The sequence below is a fragment of the Centroberyx gerrardi genome, chromosome 12 (genome assembly GCF_048128805.1).
Source record: "Centroberyx gerrardi isolate f3 chromosome 12, fCenGer3.hap1.cur.20231027, whole genome shotgun sequence".
Taxonomy (NCBI): Eukaryota; Metazoa; Chordata; class Actinopteri; order Beryciformes; family Berycidae; genus Centroberyx; species Centroberyx gerrardi.
Window position 1 is genome coordinate 14,016,147 of NC_136008.1, and position 17,316 is coordinate 14,033,462.

The window sequence follows — 17,316 nt, forward strand, 5'->3', positions numbered from 1 at the left end:
TGATTATTGTTAATTCCTCCAGCGGGATGGTTCAGGGAGTGCTGTGCTACAGAATGCAGATTCACTGGTTCAACCAGGGCAGATCTTTTTTTTAAAGGAAACCGCTGCATCTCTCTGTGTGTTTGAGCAGACTGTGTATCTGTAAATGTGTTTAATATGTTACACTCGTACCTCATTGTATTTTTCCACAAATGCACAAATCTCCTTGTCTCTATCCAGAATCTGTTGTTGTAAATGCTGAATCTCCTCCTCAGCCTTTGTTTTTGCTTCTTCGTATTCAGGTGGGAATAAGGGAATGGACAGAGAGTATGATAAGGAGAGAAACGAAGTGTTGCTCTCAAGAGAGTAAGAGTTCTTATTTCCAATTTTTCTACTTCCAATTAGTTATTATTTCCAATTATTTTTCACGCATTCCCTAGTATCAATAAAATAACATCGAACAGAATCATCAAAAATCTGAGTGTTGAACCTGCCCACAGCCATGCAGATTATGTTATCTACAGTACATGCAGTTTGATCTGTTTATTCTGAAGGCATGCAAGCTTTTGAATGAGTCTCGTTGTCACACAGCTGCTGGCAGCCAAGACAGGAGACTGTAGAGGCTCTAGTGTGCTAACCTAATTATTATAGACTAGTTCAGTGATTCATTATTATTGATTCATTAATAAATACATATAATAAACATTTTGGAAAGTGATTAATTAAATTCACATTAAAATAATGCAATTTAAAAAAGTGTTAGAAAAAATAGTAATAAAATGTTAATTAAATGTGTCAATTAATGTTTCTGTTTCATTATTCTGTCTCTAAATGATGAATGAAGTACAGGATTTATGAATGGATTTGTAAAAGGAATGTTTAATTGACACATTTAATTAACATTTTATTCCTTTTTTTTTAGTAACCTTTACTCGAAGCAGCAGATGGATTGGATTTACCATTAGGACAACCAGTAAAAGTCTCACCCATCGGTATCCTGGTTGCAAAGGTAATGATTTGCATGGCTGTGTGCCGGTGTGTGTGTGTGTGTGTGTGTGTGTGTGTGTGTGTGGAAGAGAGAGCGACAAACAGCGACCGTGAGAGACAGAGAGAGACTGTTTGCTCTTTAGGTGTTACCAGTCCGGCTTTTCTGTAGCCTACAGTCAGAATCCTTTCTCAGAATGAAAAACCTAGACCCATGCTGCTGTCAGAACAGGCTGTTGCTCCTAGTTGCTGTGATTTTCTTTTTTGTGCTATCATTCATTTCTGTTTATATGAATATGGGACTGTGGGAAATAATGGAACAAGGCTGAAAGGTTTTTGTGTGTGTGTGTGTGTGTGTGTGTGTGTGTGTGTGTGTGTGTGTGTGCGTGCGTGTGTGCGTGTGTGCATGCGCATATTGTCACCATTTAGTATATTGGTATAAATAATAGTCATATTTCCATAATAGAGACGAGTAAGGTAGTTAATCAGAGCAGAGATCTAACAAATGTCTAGTGAAGAAGTAATATGACATGATACAAAATACCATGACAACACTACTGCTTTGTCATTTGCTTTTTTGGATTGAGAACAAAATAAGTTGCGATGCAGGTTGCTTGCTCCTGGCACTGTCCTCCATGTTGAGCTTGAGCTTGTTCCTAAACAAAGTCAGATTTGAAATCCAGAAACCTAATTTTCTGGCAAAGTAATAGTGGAGTCACTAGTATTGATAAACAATTTATTTTATGTAATGAGACAGTGAAATTCTTACTTATTGCACCTTTAACAACTATGGGTATTTCACATTTCCATCTTAATTTGCCATTTTGTGATATGTTTGGGAAAGTGTCTGTGTGTCTATGTCAGTAAACACCAGCCAGATAATTATTTTAAGAGAGGGTTTTATTCAACTGGCCTTTTTTCAACAATAGACAAAGTATAAAAAACAATCACTGATGATAACATTACCATATGGAAATGCTGAGCATGTAAACTACATGGCTCAATGAATTAGGTTGATTTGGTTAAACAAAATATCCCTCAGAGATAACACACATGAACATGTCCTCTCCTGATTATTGATAATCAGTCATGTCTTCTGAACCATCATTAGCAGACAGGGCAACAAACCATTCATATTCCTCCAGCAGGTTGGTCCAGGGAGTGCTACAGAATGCAGATTCACTGGTTCAACCAGGGGAGATATTTTTCAGATAAATACCTCTCTCTATAAGTTTTCTTACTCCTAATTAAAACAGAACAATAGTCACATTGGTGGTTAAAAGAGGGACTGCCTTCTGAAATGTGTTTATCTGCCAGCCCATTATTAAAATGAGACATAATGTGTCCCTGTGCGCACGCCATGCTCCAGTTTGAAGAGTTCACGTTGAATGCTGAATGCTTTTGGGTCGACTTCAGTTTGTGCCTTCAGAAACTCCACACAGCGTCCTGCAAAATAGTAAAGAAAAGAAAAATCAATGTTTAATTTAGTGAGCAGACATGATGACATGATAGGGTTGTTTTTGTGTCTGTGTTACAGTCTTTGTGTCTGTGTTACAGTCTTTGTGTCTGTGTTACAGTCTTTGTGTCTGTGTTACAGTCTTTGTGTCTGTGTTACAGTCTTTGTGTCTGTGTTACAGTCTTTGTGTCTGTGTTACAGTGTCTGTCTCTGCTCTGTAATGCAGTGCTCTCCCCCTGAAACCGTGAGGCCTGTTCTTCTCCTCTCTGCTCTACATCCCTGACCACATACTCGTCTTCTGGGACTGTGAGGGGTTTGTGTGAACGTGTTTACTGTAATATCTTACCGTCCTTCCTCTTTGGATTGATCCACAAATGCACAAATGGCCTTGTCTCTATTCAGGATCTGCTGTTTTAAGGTCTGAATGTCCTCCTGGGCCTTCTTTTTTGCTTCTTCGTGGTCAGCTGGCGACAAAGGTATGGACAGAGTTTGGTAAGGCGCTAGACAAGTGTTACCCTCAAGGTGTGCACATCAGCGACTGAAACCTATAGGACAGTCTGCATGGAGCTCTTCTGCATTTTGTCACCTCTTCTACAGACCTATTCCTAGTTAAAATCGTGTAGATCATGTTCATGAGTACATATAATAATTGAGTTACGTTCTAACTTTAATGTTGAAATCAAATATGGGATGGCTATTCAAGGAATTTTGGTATTTGATTTCTTCAGTGGCCTGTGGGTGGTGCAAGATTAGCAGGTTAGGATTTGAGCAAGGTGTGCAGATCTGCAACTGAAACTCAGGACGGTCTGTCTCCGGAGCTTTCACTAGAAGAGAAATAAAAAAGCTGCCTTACCTTTGAGTTTAGTAATGCTCTCTGCCACTTCTGTCTTCTTCTTCTCAGCCTCTGCCTATAATGTGGGGAGAGGTGAGAGAGTTTCTCATTCGTGAGGTAGATAGATGCATGAGGAGAGAGTAGGACTATTGTACTGAAACTTAGATCAAACATGTAAATGTGGTTAAACAAGGAGGTATACAGCATCCTGAATATGGCTTCAAAGACAATTTCAGTGTGAATTTTGTGTCTCCAAAATTGATCCTGGCACACCGAGTTTATAAGATCAACAATACACTACAACAGTGGTTCTCAACCTTTTTCATATCATGGACCCCTAATTTAGTCCACATTAGGGCCACAGACCCCCATTTAATGAGATTTTGTCTCTCGGACCTAAATCTGAGAATATTTTTATTGTTAGATATGATTTTGTCCAGAATTCCATGACTGTCTGTGGAGTAGGTACAGAGATTTCAGTGAAACTATGTAAAATGGTCATTCTTCTACATTCTTTAATCGTGTTAACTTATTGTAAATGAAGTAATAGTAACAATTCATCAGTTTGCTGGGGACCCCCTGGAACCCCCTCAAGGACCCCTGGTGGTCCCCGGACCCCACGTTGAGAACCACTGCACTACAACATGTACACTATACCCTTAAGTGATTCTAGCCTGTAAATATTTACCATATTATGACTGTAAGAAATACAACAGTGAACACTTGTGTGTCTCCCATACCTTCTCTGTGTTACAGGTCTCCGTATTTTTACTCGCGTCTGCTGCGCCTTTCAAACTCTCTTCCTTCTTTTGTGACAGTTCATCCCTCTTGGTGTTAAGGGGTGTCAGATCGCTCTTCATGGACTGGATCTTGATTTTCATTTCGACGATGGCCTCCTCTTTCCTCTTGACCTCAGCAGAGCTCTGCGTCATGCTGGTCTTCAAACTGCGCAGGTTCAACTCCTGCCGCACGGCCTGGAATAACATCGCAACCATCACAGTCACACTCAGGACCGCCAGAGCGGGCATAACCTTCATCTTGGTCGAGGCAAGGATGAGAAGAAAGAAGAGAAAATGGCCAAGCAGCTGTGATTTTCCCTGATGCAGAAGTTCCTCTTGACCGCTGCTGTTCACTTTTTAACCATTCCGGTCACGGTGTCTCTCCGGCCACGCGTGTGTGTCCGAGTGCGAGAGATTCTCCTTCCCTCACAGTGTCAGCGTGGTTATTCTACCTGTAGCCTAACCTGCTCCACCTGCTGAACCAGATGCTTGGGTGTGACTGACATTAAACCCACTTCCTTGTGTTTCTCTCCGGCTCTCTCTCTCTCCGGCACACACCTATACAAACACCATGAAAATTATGCTTGACCGGGTTTACTGGATTTGCATGATGATCTTGTCTCCTCCCTTGCAGACTATTATTAGGCTATTAGCCTACATTTCGCCGATACTTCTGAGTAGGATATGTAATAACTGTGTTACACTCTAACAAGTGTTAAAATGAAATACAGGGATATTCACGGTATCATGGTATTTGATTTGTTCAGTGGCCAGATGTCGCAGGACATGACAGGTGCCAACAGCTCCATGTCCTCCTTCTTTCAACAGCCCTATATAAAGACTAATTAAACATATATCTACAGTCAGTTTTGAAGTGTTTAAGGTTATGATCTGAGCAGGGTGTGCAGGACATGACAGGTGTCAACACCCCCTAACCTGTCCTCTTACCTGTCTGCTCTCTCTCAAGAAGTCAGGAAGGGGCGTGTTTTTGAAGCCCGGTCTTGAGTTGCGCCAGACCCAACACTCAAGTTTAATCGGCGCAGGTGATTGAATTAGGCTAACCACAATTTTGTTTTAATTCAGCAAACGAAGAGAGGCACAACCAGGGGCAAAAAGTAATTCTGTCTGAGGATTTGCTGAATATAGGAGGCTGCTGTATCCCACATCGAAATTAGACAGGTGGTGCAGTGACTCCCTCTGGTATCAGGTAGAATAAAATCCATCAACAAGAACAATACTTAACGCTTACAGACACATCATGTGCAGCATGAAGGTGAACGTGTTGCTGACGTTATCAGTGTTAGTGACTGTCACTTTGCTGGGGCTCGTCAAACTACGGCAAACGGAGCAAGAACGAGAAGAGAAACGGTACAGGTTCCAGGATATCAAACTGCGAGTGACTCGGGATGTGGTGGGAGAGTACCGGGCGGAGCTGGCAGCGTCTCAGAGCCGGGTGGAGAAGACCACGGCGGAGGTGAAGACGCTTGAAGACGAAGTGGTCAAACTGCAGGCCACAGAAAACCAGAAGAGAGGTGAAACGGACGCCTGCCTGGCAGAAAAGGTGGGGATTAAGAAAGATGACAGTAGTATGAAACCTGTATGTTAGAAAGATGCCTACATTTGGTATCAAAACTATCCTGACGGGAAAAAAAGCTCAAGTAATCCTATAATCCTTTTAAAGGATGCTATAGACTATAACATCAAAACTATAAATGGCTTCAGGATTATTATAGGGATATTATAGTGGTATCTTATGGAAAAGAAAAAAAAAATACCAAAGTCACTATATAACCTTCCTTATGCGTACTATGGGCGCACTAAAAATGTAATAGTTATTTTTAATTAGGAATTTTACATCAGTTTGGTAATACTATGATGTACATCATGGAGATATACTGTATGTCAGCCTAAAAAGGTGCTCTATTCCACCATTAAAGAGGTGAGTGGACTGAGTTTAAGTGGGTTTGCCCTCCACTACACTACCACCTGCTCTCAGCCATGCAGTTCATTGTATCTACACCTGGTTTGTTCTTTTTATCCTCAAGGGATGCTCCGTGAGACTTCTGTTGAAGAAAGTAAAAATGTCTCTCCACCTCTGTCTGGCTCACACAGCCACCTGCTGGCAGCTCCTAACCAAGACAGCGGGACTGCTCAAACTCTCTAATAATTTAGCAGGTTATAGTAGGCTATTCTCAAGACTTAGACACATGTCTGCAGAAGTCTTGGTCATAGGCTGCTTCTAAAAGTAGGATGAAATTCACAAATTTGCAGATGAAACTGGTTGAAGCAGGCATGTTTATACACGGGAAGGAATTCCGCTTGCACAATAAAACTGTATTGTGAATGTCATGTATTGTAATGTAATGCAATCCATTGGTCTTTAGTAACATATAGAGGTTTGAGTTGTTGTGATTCGCCTTTCCACCCACAGAAACGCATCAATGACGAGCTGGCATTAGAAGAATCACAACGCAGTGACGTCAAAGGTAAGTGCTGTATTGTATTCTGATTCTTAAACTTGTCGTGTTTAGTTTAGCTGAGAGATGATGGCAAGAGACAAAGCAACATATCAACATTTAGTTGTTCTCTCTCACACCCAGCACATGTACTTTATCGGATACATTTATCATCTGGCTGAAGAATTGCAAGTCCTTACCTTGCCTTTAATATGTAAAACATTGCAAACTCCTCATGTGATGTCACTCTCATACCTGCAGCTGAATCTGAGAAGCAGAAGACCAGCTGGGAAGCAGAAGTGGCATCTCTGAAGCAGCAAATAGCACAGCGGAGCAAAGTGTGTGACTTTGTGAACAAAGATTCAGCAACAGTTAGGTATGGTAACTATTATGCTGGAGCCTCTCTTAAATTCCTGAAGAGTGCACTTGTTCAATTCACAATGATTTCTGTTCTTTTACTAAATTAAACATTTTTAACTGTCTCTCAAAGTAAGTTGTGCGGTGGTGAAGTGAAGGAGGCCCCTAAACAAGAGGAACCCAAAGCAGAGGCCCCTAAACCAGAGGAACCCAAAGCAGAGGCCCCTAAACAAGAGGAACCCAAGGCAGAGGCCCCTAAACAGAGATGAGGTATTACAAGATCTGTTTTGTTAAAGGAAACATTTGTGATAAGCTGTGACCAGATGGGTGCAGGTTGCTGTATTGTGCCAAGTGGTAGCCTAAAGTCGGCCAACACTTGTTCAGATTGTGCAGTCACTGATAACGGTGTTCATGAATAGGCCTAATCAGTGATCTGTTATTTAGGCTTATTCTTGAGTGTGTGCAACGTCAATCAATTGTTATCAAACTTACAGATTTATTTAGGTGTGGGGCGTAACTTTTTCTTAGTATCTTGGTGGAAAAATGCTGTTTTAAACTGACCATGTCAAATAGTAATAGTAATGTAAATATTCTATAATGTTTTACACATAGAACCCGTAAGATTGATGTGTGAACTTTTCGGGCAGCGCTAGTGGTTCACACATGACGTGACAGTCCTGGATAGGATAGGTGAGGTGAGGCCGGATGTTGCGTTTAGGGTGCATGACGGGAGACGGCACTTTTTATTCTTTGAGAAAAATGGCGGATGAGGAGCTCCTGTGTTTCTCTTGCTACTGTTAATGTGCAGAGTAATCGCATCCTCTTCTCAGATGGATAGTAGCTACCTTACATTTTTGAGAATGAAGTATGAATGAGAATGAAATCACTATTAACTAATACATGAGGCAGGTTGAGGAAACGTTGATACAACAAAAAAGTAACAACACTTACACAATTACAAACAAAAAAACTGTATTGAATATCACATATTAATGATATACTATATAACAGTGTAAGTGTATCCAAGGGTGGATTTTTCCTTTAAAATGTGTGTCAAAAAAAGGGGAGAGAGTGAGTGAGGGGAGGGAGTAGTAGTGGAGAGTGGAGATAATTGCATTTACTAACTGTAAGTACTCTATTGTGCTTGTACTTTACAAGAGTATTATCCATTTGAAGGACTTTGTAATTGCAACTACAAAGGAAATGTGTATGAGAAATATCTTACTTTTCTACATGAAACAACATTCTACAACAGAATTCGGAGTTCTGAGAATTGTCAGAAATTCTCAGAATTCTCTTTAAACTCAGAATTCTGACTTTATTCTCAGAATTCTGAGATTGATCTCAGAACTCAAATACATTGTTCACATGTGGTCCTAATCGTCTTCTGTAACTTTGCATGGAAAATATGATGACATGAAAATATCAGTGCTGGGTCCAATAGCATGTGCTAATTAAAGATATTATGGATTCACCCCGCCCGCCGCCGCTTCCGCCATGTCGTCCGCCGCAGATCCTTTGTGTGACCGCGATAACTTGAACAGTTTTTATAAGAATCTTTTCAAATTTGGTATGGACATTGATGACCCCTAGAGGAAGAAATCTATTGATTTTGATGTGTTTATGCTTTTCTATTTGGGCTCAATTACCATTGAGATGGTAAATGCTAGAGCCATGAAGCTTTGCACCATGGTCTAGTATGGCTTCAATTAGACCCACAAGAAATATGACCCCCATTGGCCTGATGGTGGCACTATAATGGTGGTCGTCATTAGTGAAAGTGGGCAATCATGTTCCAACCTTTATGTGGAACATGCACACCAATTTCCATACAGATCTGACCAGATTTTGCCCAACAGCAGCATTTTGAGTGTACAGCTAAACACAGTAAAGCCAATACGAAGTTGGATATTGACAACTTTTAACTTGCTATTACATTCTTCATCAGAACTTGATAGCTTTAGGACTGAAAGCTCAACAGCCTAATATGACAAAACTGACAGTAATCTTAATGCAAACTTCCACGTTTCAGCTCTGGCTGCTGTACTGGCATGAACCCAGCCATTGCCGTTAGCGGCTATATTTAATTAGTTAAATTTATTATTGAGTGTTAAAAAAATAGTTAAGGTACATTGACTTAATGGGGCCTTCGAGGATTGGGGAATTTCGGGGATATACTCTTGTTGTCGGCCCCCAACAGCATATTTGCATTTGTTCTTATCTACTTAAAGCACCAGATGGATGGGGTTCACCACATTAGGACAATAAGGATAGTGTAAAATAAGTGTGCTTGCACACAACCATGCACACACATAGACAGCTAAGCGCTGTGTAAGTTTAGTCTTGTCTGTCTTTCAGTATTCGTCGCTGTCCTGTTCTTTCAGGATGGTAGTCAACACCATCAGTATGTTTGAATGTACAGCGCAGAATCAACACAATAGATAGGGTGTGTGACTTCACCGTCACTGGGTTGTGAAATACTTACCCACTAACTAACCTGTATCCTGGTTGCATAGATAATGTATGTATGTGTGTGTGTGTGTGTGTGTGTGTGTGTGTGTGTGTGTGTGTGTGTGTGTGTGTGTATGAGAGAAAGAGAGAGAGAGAAAGAGAGAGAGAGATTGCTTGGAATTGGAACAGGCTATTCCTCCTAGTTGCTGCATTAAATGATTTTTGTTTTCATACTGTCATTAATTTCTCTTTATGTTAATAGGGGACTATGGGAAATGCAGGAACAACTCTGAACCAGGAAGAGAGAGAAAAAGGAGGCAAGAAGGCAAAAAAGACCATTTTTGTTTTCACTTTAATTTAATTACCTTAACTTGTGCACTTGTACCATTGCTTCCTTTGTTTTTAAGAACCCTTGCTGAAGTACATTAGGCTTTACACTGTTGCCCTTTATTTTTAGTTGAGTTCTTTTGTCTGTTAGATAACTTCTGTCCCTCCAACACAGAAACACAGAGATAGGTATTGAATAATCGTTGTTAACCTTGTCTGTGCGTCTCTTTCTTACTGACCCTCCCTCAGGGTTTGTGTGAGTGTGTGTGTGTGGTGTGTGTATGTGTCTGTCTGTGTGTGTCTGTGTGTGTGTGCATACACATCACCAGCATTGACCAATCAGAGAGCCCAAAGCCTATGTCTGTCACTCCCTATAAACCTCACTCTGTTACCCCAGTGAAGCTCTGGCCCTACAGTATGTGCGCTGACCAATCCTAGTGCTCCATTAAAACCTAATGCTACTTCTGTTTAAATGTGAGTCTGTAATAAAATTTTGTACCCGAGTTGTTTCTGAGTGTGTGTGATTATATTTTTAAACTGCAAAGACAGCAAGATTTTAATTCATACAGAACAATTTTGAAAAAAACATTTATTGAACTGTTACACATGTTTCAATTAGAGGATAATGGTTAGCTGCATAGTTTAATAATGTTATGTTTCTTATGGACAATTCAGAATTTTAAGTTTTAATCTAGATTGGAGCAATAAACTGAGATTTCAGTCAGAGCATGGCATAAGCTTGGGAAAATGATGGGATTCAAAACTCCTGGGAATGATTGATTGGCTTTTGTTATTGCTGTACATCTCCATAGGTTTTAAATCTATTATATTAGAACATATCTAATGTTGCATCCTGACAAGTAGTTGGGTTTCAAAATAAGTAAAAATTATTGATGTGTCAACTGAATGTAGATTCAAACCATCCAAAGAACTGGATGAATTCACACTCAGTGACTGTGTGTACAGGCAGGTTGCGATTACCAACAGAACCAAACTGAAAACAACTTTGACTGAACTGAACTGGATTCACTTCTAATATGTGATAGGAAAACCACAAGGACTTTGAAGTCTTAACTGGATCAGGGCCAGATACTCTAGTTCACTTGAGGTGTTGAAATCATACTTTTAATTGGACTAAGAGTAAACAAGCCCTATGAATGAATTATTAAGCTGCATATAAACATAATGTTTGGTCAAAGGATTAAAAAGTTTGTCTACCCCATGTACAGCACTCTTTTGCCCTCTATTTCCTCCATATCACCCTTTCGTCTCCCTCTTTCCCCCCCACACTCCCCCTCCATCTGTTGGACTTTACAGATTACAATACTCCCCCCAGGCTCACAATTAGGCCTGGGCGATCAGAGGGCTATCATTCCGCCCTGGTGAGCGCACAAGGTCAGCGTCCTACCAGGAGAGAGCACAGGGACGGCAGGGGAAGGCACAGTCAGTCGCAGCTCAGCGTCTGACTGATGTCATAAACGAGTGCTATTGCTCATATAATGCACAAGCTCATTTAATGCCTTACCTATAGGCTACTTCTGTGTCCTTTGGTATTAAAATAGTATGAGGCAGTCTGTCCTCCGCTGATGACGTTGTTTGATGTTTGTGAATTAAAAATATTGCATCATTTTCTGTCTCTATGTATCACATATATTCAGAACACATATATATGGATATACTGATGATGTGATTATTTAATTAGAGAAGGGGGGTAGGACAATGTAAGTTTTACTTCTTCCTACTCCTTTTCAAACATGTAATATTGGCTACTCTTTTTTTGTTTGTTAATCTGCCGTATGTTTTTTGGTTTCGTTGTATTTGATGGATTTTCTCGTTTTGTTTCTTATTTATTTATTTGTTGTTACATGTTTGAAATAAACACACTTCATTCATTCATTCAACACAAAACGAATTATCATTTGGCATTATGTCTCATATATACATCTATATACTGTATCTACTGTATATATCATCAGCTAAGATAAAGTAAAATCTGTTTTACACCACTTTCTTTTGATTTTCTTGTGATTTTTCTAAAAAAAAAAAAACTTTTAAAATGTCCTGACTTAGCTACAAGTGAAAGTCCTTTATTAATCATCATATCTGACAGATGATGTGAAGCCAACATGTGTGAGAGTCCCACACTCCCCTCTGAACTCAGAGGGGAGTGTGAGGAGATTACAATATCATGACCACAGGTCACCTTGACAACCACAGGTCACCTTGACAACCACAGGTCACCTTGACAACCACAGGTCACCTTGACTACGGAGTTTATCTCGATACCACCCTGATGTACAAAAAGACATGAATTAGTGTTATTTACATGCATCTATTGAGTCAATGAACATAATACAAAATGTAATAGCAACCTGAAAGAACTATTATTGAAAAGTTATTCCATATAACTGTGTGTTTTGGTATGTGGCTAAATCCCTTAATGAAGGTAGTCATTTGATACAGGCTAGAGCTTCAATTGCGTTTGAATTGTTCAAGGAAATATGAGAAACAAGATACAACTATAGTGACTTAGTGAAGTGTCATATTCAAGTTTGCCCTTCCTATAGGCAATAACCGAAAGTTATTTGACTCTGCATGTGTGATCATGTGTGTACGAGTGTGGGGCAGCTCACGGTACGATGAACATCACATCTATCGATCAGGCTAATGTGGGGAGGAAAGGCTGCAGGCCACAGCAGTTGATCAATATACCTCTAATTACATGGGGTACTGTGAGTGTGTGTGTGTGTCACAGGGGTGTATATAAATGCTGTCCCACTGGGAACTTGCTCACACGCTCATACACACAGATCATACTGATATACACCAGCTCTCTCACACACACACACACACACTTAACACTTCAGGTCATGGATCATTTTTTCACATTTTACTGCTTGACACAACACACACACTACACTGCACACACAACACAGACACAAAATCACACAGCACTCAAAGTAATAAAATTTTTTACTTGAACCGTACAATAGCTTAATTTCTAATCGAGATCTCTTTCACTGAGTGCAGCAGCAGAACAAAGGGACGCTGTGTGTGGATAAAGGGAACTGGTAAGTATCCTATTTGCATGTAAAGTTGGAATGATTTGTTTCTATTGCTTGGCTGTTTTCTCCCACTTGCTTTGCTGCCCGCTGCCTCCCATCTACCCCATGTTCCCTGGAGCAGACACGGATACTGATAGGTGTGATCAAATGGCAACAGTGTCACCTATTTCCTTGGTGTAGATTCTTGTCGACTTACGCAATTCTTTGTATATCTATTCAGTGCGCACAACCCACATCTCCTTGGGTGCGTGCAGCAATAAAGTGATTCACTTCCTCTAGGCCTTTCCTCCAATGCTTCCAAAAAAAGTTATTTGATATCCTTCGTGTGTTGTACAGGTCTTTCTTCAAAACTAGTACAAATATGTTCTGTATTCATGTATAAATAGTGTATTCAGGCCCAGATTTGCAATGTTCAAAGTCAGCACTAAGACTTGTGATACAAATCAGAGGTTATGTCACTGGCTTTGCACATGCTAAAAGTTTTTGCTTTGGTAAATCAGTCATCAATCTCTCTCTCTCTCTCTCTCTCTCTCTCTCTCTCTCTCTCTCTCTCACTCACATACACTTTCTCTCTTTCTCTTTTAGATTCCTCATTTATTCTCATTTCTCATTGTTTTGTCTCTCTTGTCTGCCACAGACTGTTCCATTCTGCTGGGGCTGTGATTGGCCGGAGGCTGTGTGATATGTTTGATATTCGGTTGTTCTCCTGCTTTATCGTGTCAACTAAATATCAGACATATTCCTACAGAGTCTGGCACTTTGTCTTCTCATCCGCCTGCCGTCTCACTATCTGGAGAAAAAAGACCCACCCAGGTCAGATGTTCAGCAAAATGGTTGTTGACAGTAAACTTGGCAGCGGTCTGTTACTGAATATTAGTTTGTTATTCACTGGAATTTCATGGGTTAATTCTCTTTGCACTTTGTAACCCGGTTTTGAAAAGTGAAATTATTATTATTATCATTATTATTATTATAGTAGTATGGTAGTTTTTTACCATGAGAAATGTAGAAAAATGTAGAACATTAACCATGCTTTTTTTGTTGATATTAATGTTCTCTTCATGAATTGAAAAATAAACATGACTGTGTTCATCAAGTTTTTCAGTCTTTATATGCTCTCTCATTCTTTCAACACACACACACACACACACACACACACACACACAGTCTCTTTGTAATATGATGTAGACCAGCCAACAAGACAAACCCCTGAATCACCAGGTTTGTTTTAACCGCCGTGGTATTTTACTGTATGAGTGCAAACTGCTCCATGAGCAAACAGGCGGTCTTCCTGGTGCCGTTCAGGTTTCAAATCAGAGAAGCTGAACAGAGCCTTTGTGTTATTGGAGAGCGTGTCGTCAGGCAGTCGTCTCACTCTCCCTGCCCTTCACTCTCTCTACAATCTAAATTCACATACTGATAATGAAATGTACTCTCCCATTTCTTGCCTCGGGCTCTCTTGAACCACCTCTTTTTTCTCTTACTTTCAAAAGTAAGCTACAGACAGGGACATGCTCTTCTATCTATGCAGGATTTGAATAAAGTGATTGCGTGCTAACCTCCTCCCCAATGACTCACTATCTCTCCTCCCATCATCTCCACATCCCTGATTCATGCCCCACTGCATCAGATATAATGAACCATATGCTTCATATAATTTGTTACTGTTATAGCAGACTATTTTTGTATTTTAATTAATTGATTTTTGTCATATGTAGAAGGAGCATGCTTTTGGACTTTTGCCTAATGACACTTGTTGGGGAGGCATTTTGTTATGTAACAGCTGCATGTTCTAAGGAAGCCTAATAAGTCAAATCTAAATGTGTACAAGCTTGTGTGGGCACTGACAGGAAAATCAGTGGCACTCATGTGAGAGATAATATGTTTTCTAAATGTATGGGTGACTTAATGGGCGATATTATGAAACATTACATGAAAAGCAGCCAACCACAGGGTGTCACATAATAACATGTCTGCTTACTTTTGACTTATATTTTATAAGTACCTTCTAATGTGGATACCAGCAAAATGATGGGAAAAAGCATGTTCCTAACCCGCATCCTGACCTTTCTGGAAAACAAAAGTTATTTCAGGGACAGTTGTTGAACTGGACAGACAGGTTGGTGTGGAGCCATCTGAGGCTATCTGGCATGCAACTGCAGCTGAACAGCAGGAGAAGGATAAAACAATAATGAAATGTGCATTTTAGAGCAGTAAAGGGCCTTGGGGTAAGCGTGTGTGTGTGTGTGTGTGTGTGTGTGTGTGTGTGTGTGTGTGTGTGTGTGTGTGTGTGCGTGTGTGTGCGTTCACTCACAGGTGCACGTGTGTTATCAGAAGACTCAGGGTGAGTTATTCAAACAACTCCCAGAAGAAAGAAAGAGAATATGTATAAACAGATTAGAAGGAACAAAAAAAAGCATTCATTGAAACCCAGTCTCCAACACAAAAACACTCAAACAGCCAAGAAGAGGCAAATTGGCATGCCAGAAAAAGAATACAATAAAGCAAACACACAGTATGTCCAAAGAGACTTAAATAGCAGACTTAAACTAAGGTTCACTGAATCACAGCAACGCCATATTCAGGGTCCTGTAATTTACAGAATGATTCATTAGGAATGATATGAATTAAGCAACTGATGTGCATCACTGAATTAGATGAAATTCCATCATTAGGGAATTGTAAGGAAAAAGCAATCATCAATAACATCCTTCGGATCTCCATTTGAATACCATAGAAATAACATCAGACTCGAACAATAAAAACAGAAACCATGTCCTTTTGCAAATCAGCTTTCAACCACAGTTTGCACTGAATGTCTCATTTAAACATGTATAAATGTGCATCTGGGCGAACAACACACACACACACACACACACACACACACACACACACACACACACTTGCAGCTCCTGTGTGGGACAATAGGCCAATAGCCAGTGGCTGAATGTCCTATGGATGGTGTCACCAGTGTGATCTACTGATAGGGTCAAATAGAGCCTGCTGAGACAAATGTTATCTGAAAGAGTGCACACTGTATACTCTAGGGCAATTTCTGTGAGGGGCACAAGAGGGAATGACGAAGATGATGATAAAAATGCTTGTGTGTGTGTGTGTGTGTGTGTGTGTGTGTGTGTGTGTGTGTGTGTGTGTGTGTGTGTGTGTGTTCAGATATAGAAGGACAATCATGGGGGGGGTTGGACAAATAGAAACGAAGAAAGTGGAAATGAGTGCAGAGATAAAGACATGTTGGTGCGGTATAAATATCTGAGACCACAGGGAGAGAGTGCATCAGTTCAAGAGTGGCACTGCGGAGGAGAAACACAGGAGAACCATAAGGGGAACAGAAGGAACGGAAGGACGACAATATTGAACAACAGAGTGAATGAAAGCAAGAAGAATAGAAAGAGAAGAACTGAAAGAATACAAAGCAAGGGAGAGCTTTTGTATAAAATAGAGGAAGCTTCAACACAGGTAAGACTGAACTAACAACCTGCCATTTCTCCTTTGCATTTCTTTGTGATCATGCTGTTTTGGGTTTATGTCATGACAAGCCTCACACCTGTGCACTGTGATTTTTAAAACTGTTTTCAGAAATGGCAAACACAGTGAGGATAGCGCTCTTGGCTTTCATCTTAATCCTGAGTGCCAGTGTGCCATGCCTCTCTGTGTATAACAGCGGGGAGTGCTACTTCAACACAAAAGGTACAGTGTGTGTGTGGATATTTGCGTGTGTGGATACATGCTTCCTACAAGGTTTCATGTGTGCATGCCATAATAACAGACAGCTGTTTTTGCAGGGAGTTGTGAACACATGGGACAGGTGTATGGGATAGGAGAGAGCTGGATAACCAAGGACTGTTACCAGTGTGTCTGCATGGAGCCGTTTGGAGTGGGATGCTGTGACCAGTAAGTTCGTCTGCCTGCCTTAGATACACAGTCACCCAAAAAGTATTGTGACACATGCACACTTATCTAACTCTGATCTTTCCTTCAGTGGATCTAAACCTGTGGACTATCCAGATTGGTGTGAGATCATCCGGAAGCCTGACTCCTGTAACAGCATTGCTGTGATGAGAGCCAATCACAAGCTGCCCTGCCTCTGGGGGAGGGGCCGTCTCAGACCAGCTGCAGGCCAGCCATGGAAATCTGACAATGATCCTTTATTCTGAGTTTGATAATTCATGCAGAGGATAGCAATAGATGAAAGGTGATGTTTATTTCATATTCAGTAAGCCAAGGCCATGGGTTGTGTTTTACCATGAGGATTGCAAAGGACTCAACTATGCTAATTTTTTATAACATAATCTGCAAAGAACTATCATAGAAAATATCCATTAATGCTAGGTTATATTTATAATTTAACTTTTTAAAATTATGTTTATTATTGTCATGCCTCAGCCTATCTAACGTACTGTAGCTACCACTGGTGCATCTGTTTGAAGGTCAAATAAAAAACTACTCCTCTATTTTCTGAATTTGTCAAATGTGTAATTTCTTATTATACTTCATTATAGCATTAATTTATAATCATTCTAACTAGATACCTGCTTATTCTATAATAGACAACAAAGAGTAGTCAAGTAGAGTAGGTCATTATTAGCGGTTGGTTTCTCCAGACACCTGGAAC

The 17,316-nt window shown here is 40.3% G+C and overlaps 3 protein-coding genes across 3 annotated transcripts; 2 read left to right on the forward strand and 1 right to left on the reverse strand.

The window, feature by feature from the left end:
- Positions 1-1,685: 1,685 nt before the first annotated feature.
- LOC139914916 (uncharacterized) lies at positions 1,686-4,474 on the reverse strand. Its single transcript, XM_071903353.2, has 4 exons — positions 3,992-4,474; positions 3,273-3,327; positions 2,766-2,883; positions 1,686-2,409 (listed from the first exon to the last, which is right to left on the reverse strand). Exons 1-4 carry the CDS (start codon positions 4,286-4,288, stop codon positions 2,376-2,378), a joined length of 504 nt encoding a protein of 167 aa, XP_071759454.2. The 5' UTR covers positions 4,289-4,474; the 3' UTR covers positions 1,686-2,375.
- Positions 4,475-5,060: 586 nt separating this feature from the next.
- On the forward strand, positions 5,061-10,124 carry LOC139914911 (uncharacterized). The gene is made up of 5 exons (XM_071903348.2): positions 5,061-5,591; positions 6,462-6,516; positions 6,748-6,862; positions 6,977-7,113; positions 9,557-10,124. The coding sequence occupies exons 1-4, from the start codon at positions 5,289-5,291 to the stop codon at positions 7,110-7,112; spliced, it is 609 nt and encodes a 202-aa protein (XP_071759449.1). The 5' UTR covers positions 5,061-5,288; the 3' UTR covers position 7,113; positions 9,557-10,124.
- A 5,911-nt stretch (positions 10,125-16,035) lies between these two features.
- LOC139914924 (prostate-associated microseminoprotein) lies at positions 16,036-17,122 on the forward strand. Its single transcript, XM_071903362.2, has 4 exons — positions 16,036-16,160; positions 16,281-16,391; positions 16,487-16,595; positions 16,684-17,122. Exons 2-4 carry the CDS (start codon positions 16,283-16,285, stop codon positions 16,856-16,858), a joined length of 393 nt encoding a protein of 130 aa, XP_071759463.2. The 5' UTR covers positions 16,036-16,160; positions 16,281-16,282; the 3' UTR covers positions 16,859-17,122.
- Positions 17,123-17,316: the final 194 nt, after the last annotated feature.

Excerpts from the sequence above, each read along its gene's own strand:
- LOC139914916 (XM_071903353.2), bottom strand. The coding sequence starts at position 4,288 with ATGAAGGTTATGCCCGCTCTGGCGGTCCTGAGTGTGACTGTGATGGTT. Across the intron at positions 3,328-3,991 it reads AGACCTGTAACACAGAGAAG|GCAGAGGCTGAGAAGAAGAA; the intron begins GTATGGGAGACA and ends CCCACATTATAG. Across the intron at positions 2,410-2,765 it reads CAATCCAAAGAGGAAGGACG|GACGCTGTGTGGAGTTTCTG; the intron begins GTAAGATATTAC and ends ACTATTTTGCAG.
- LOC139914911 (XM_071903348.2), top strand. The coding sequence starts at position 5,289 with ATGTGCAGCATGAAGGTGAACGTGTTGCTGACGTTATCAGTGTTAGTG. Across the intron at positions 5,592-6,461 it reads ACGCCTGCCTGGCAGAAAAG|AAACGCATCAATGACGAGCT; the intron begins GTGGGGATTAAG and ends TTCCACCCACAG. Across the intron at positions 6,863-6,976 it reads AAAGATTCAGCAACAGTTAG|TAAGTTGTGCGGTGGTGAAG; the intron begins GTATGGTAACTA and ends TGTCTCTCAAAG.
- LOC139914924 (XM_071903362.2), top strand. The coding sequence starts at position 16,283 with ATGGCAAACACAGTGAGGATAGCGCTCTTGGCTTTCATCTTAATCCTG. Across the intron at positions 16,392-16,486 it reads GTGCTACTTCAACACAAAAG|GGAGTTGTGAACACATGGGA; the intron begins GTACAGTGTGTG and ends CTGTTTTTGCAG. Across the intron at positions 16,596-16,683 it reads GGAGTGGGATGCTGTGACCA|TGGATCTAAACCTGTGGACT; the intron begins GTAAGTTCGTCT and ends TCTTTCCTTCAG.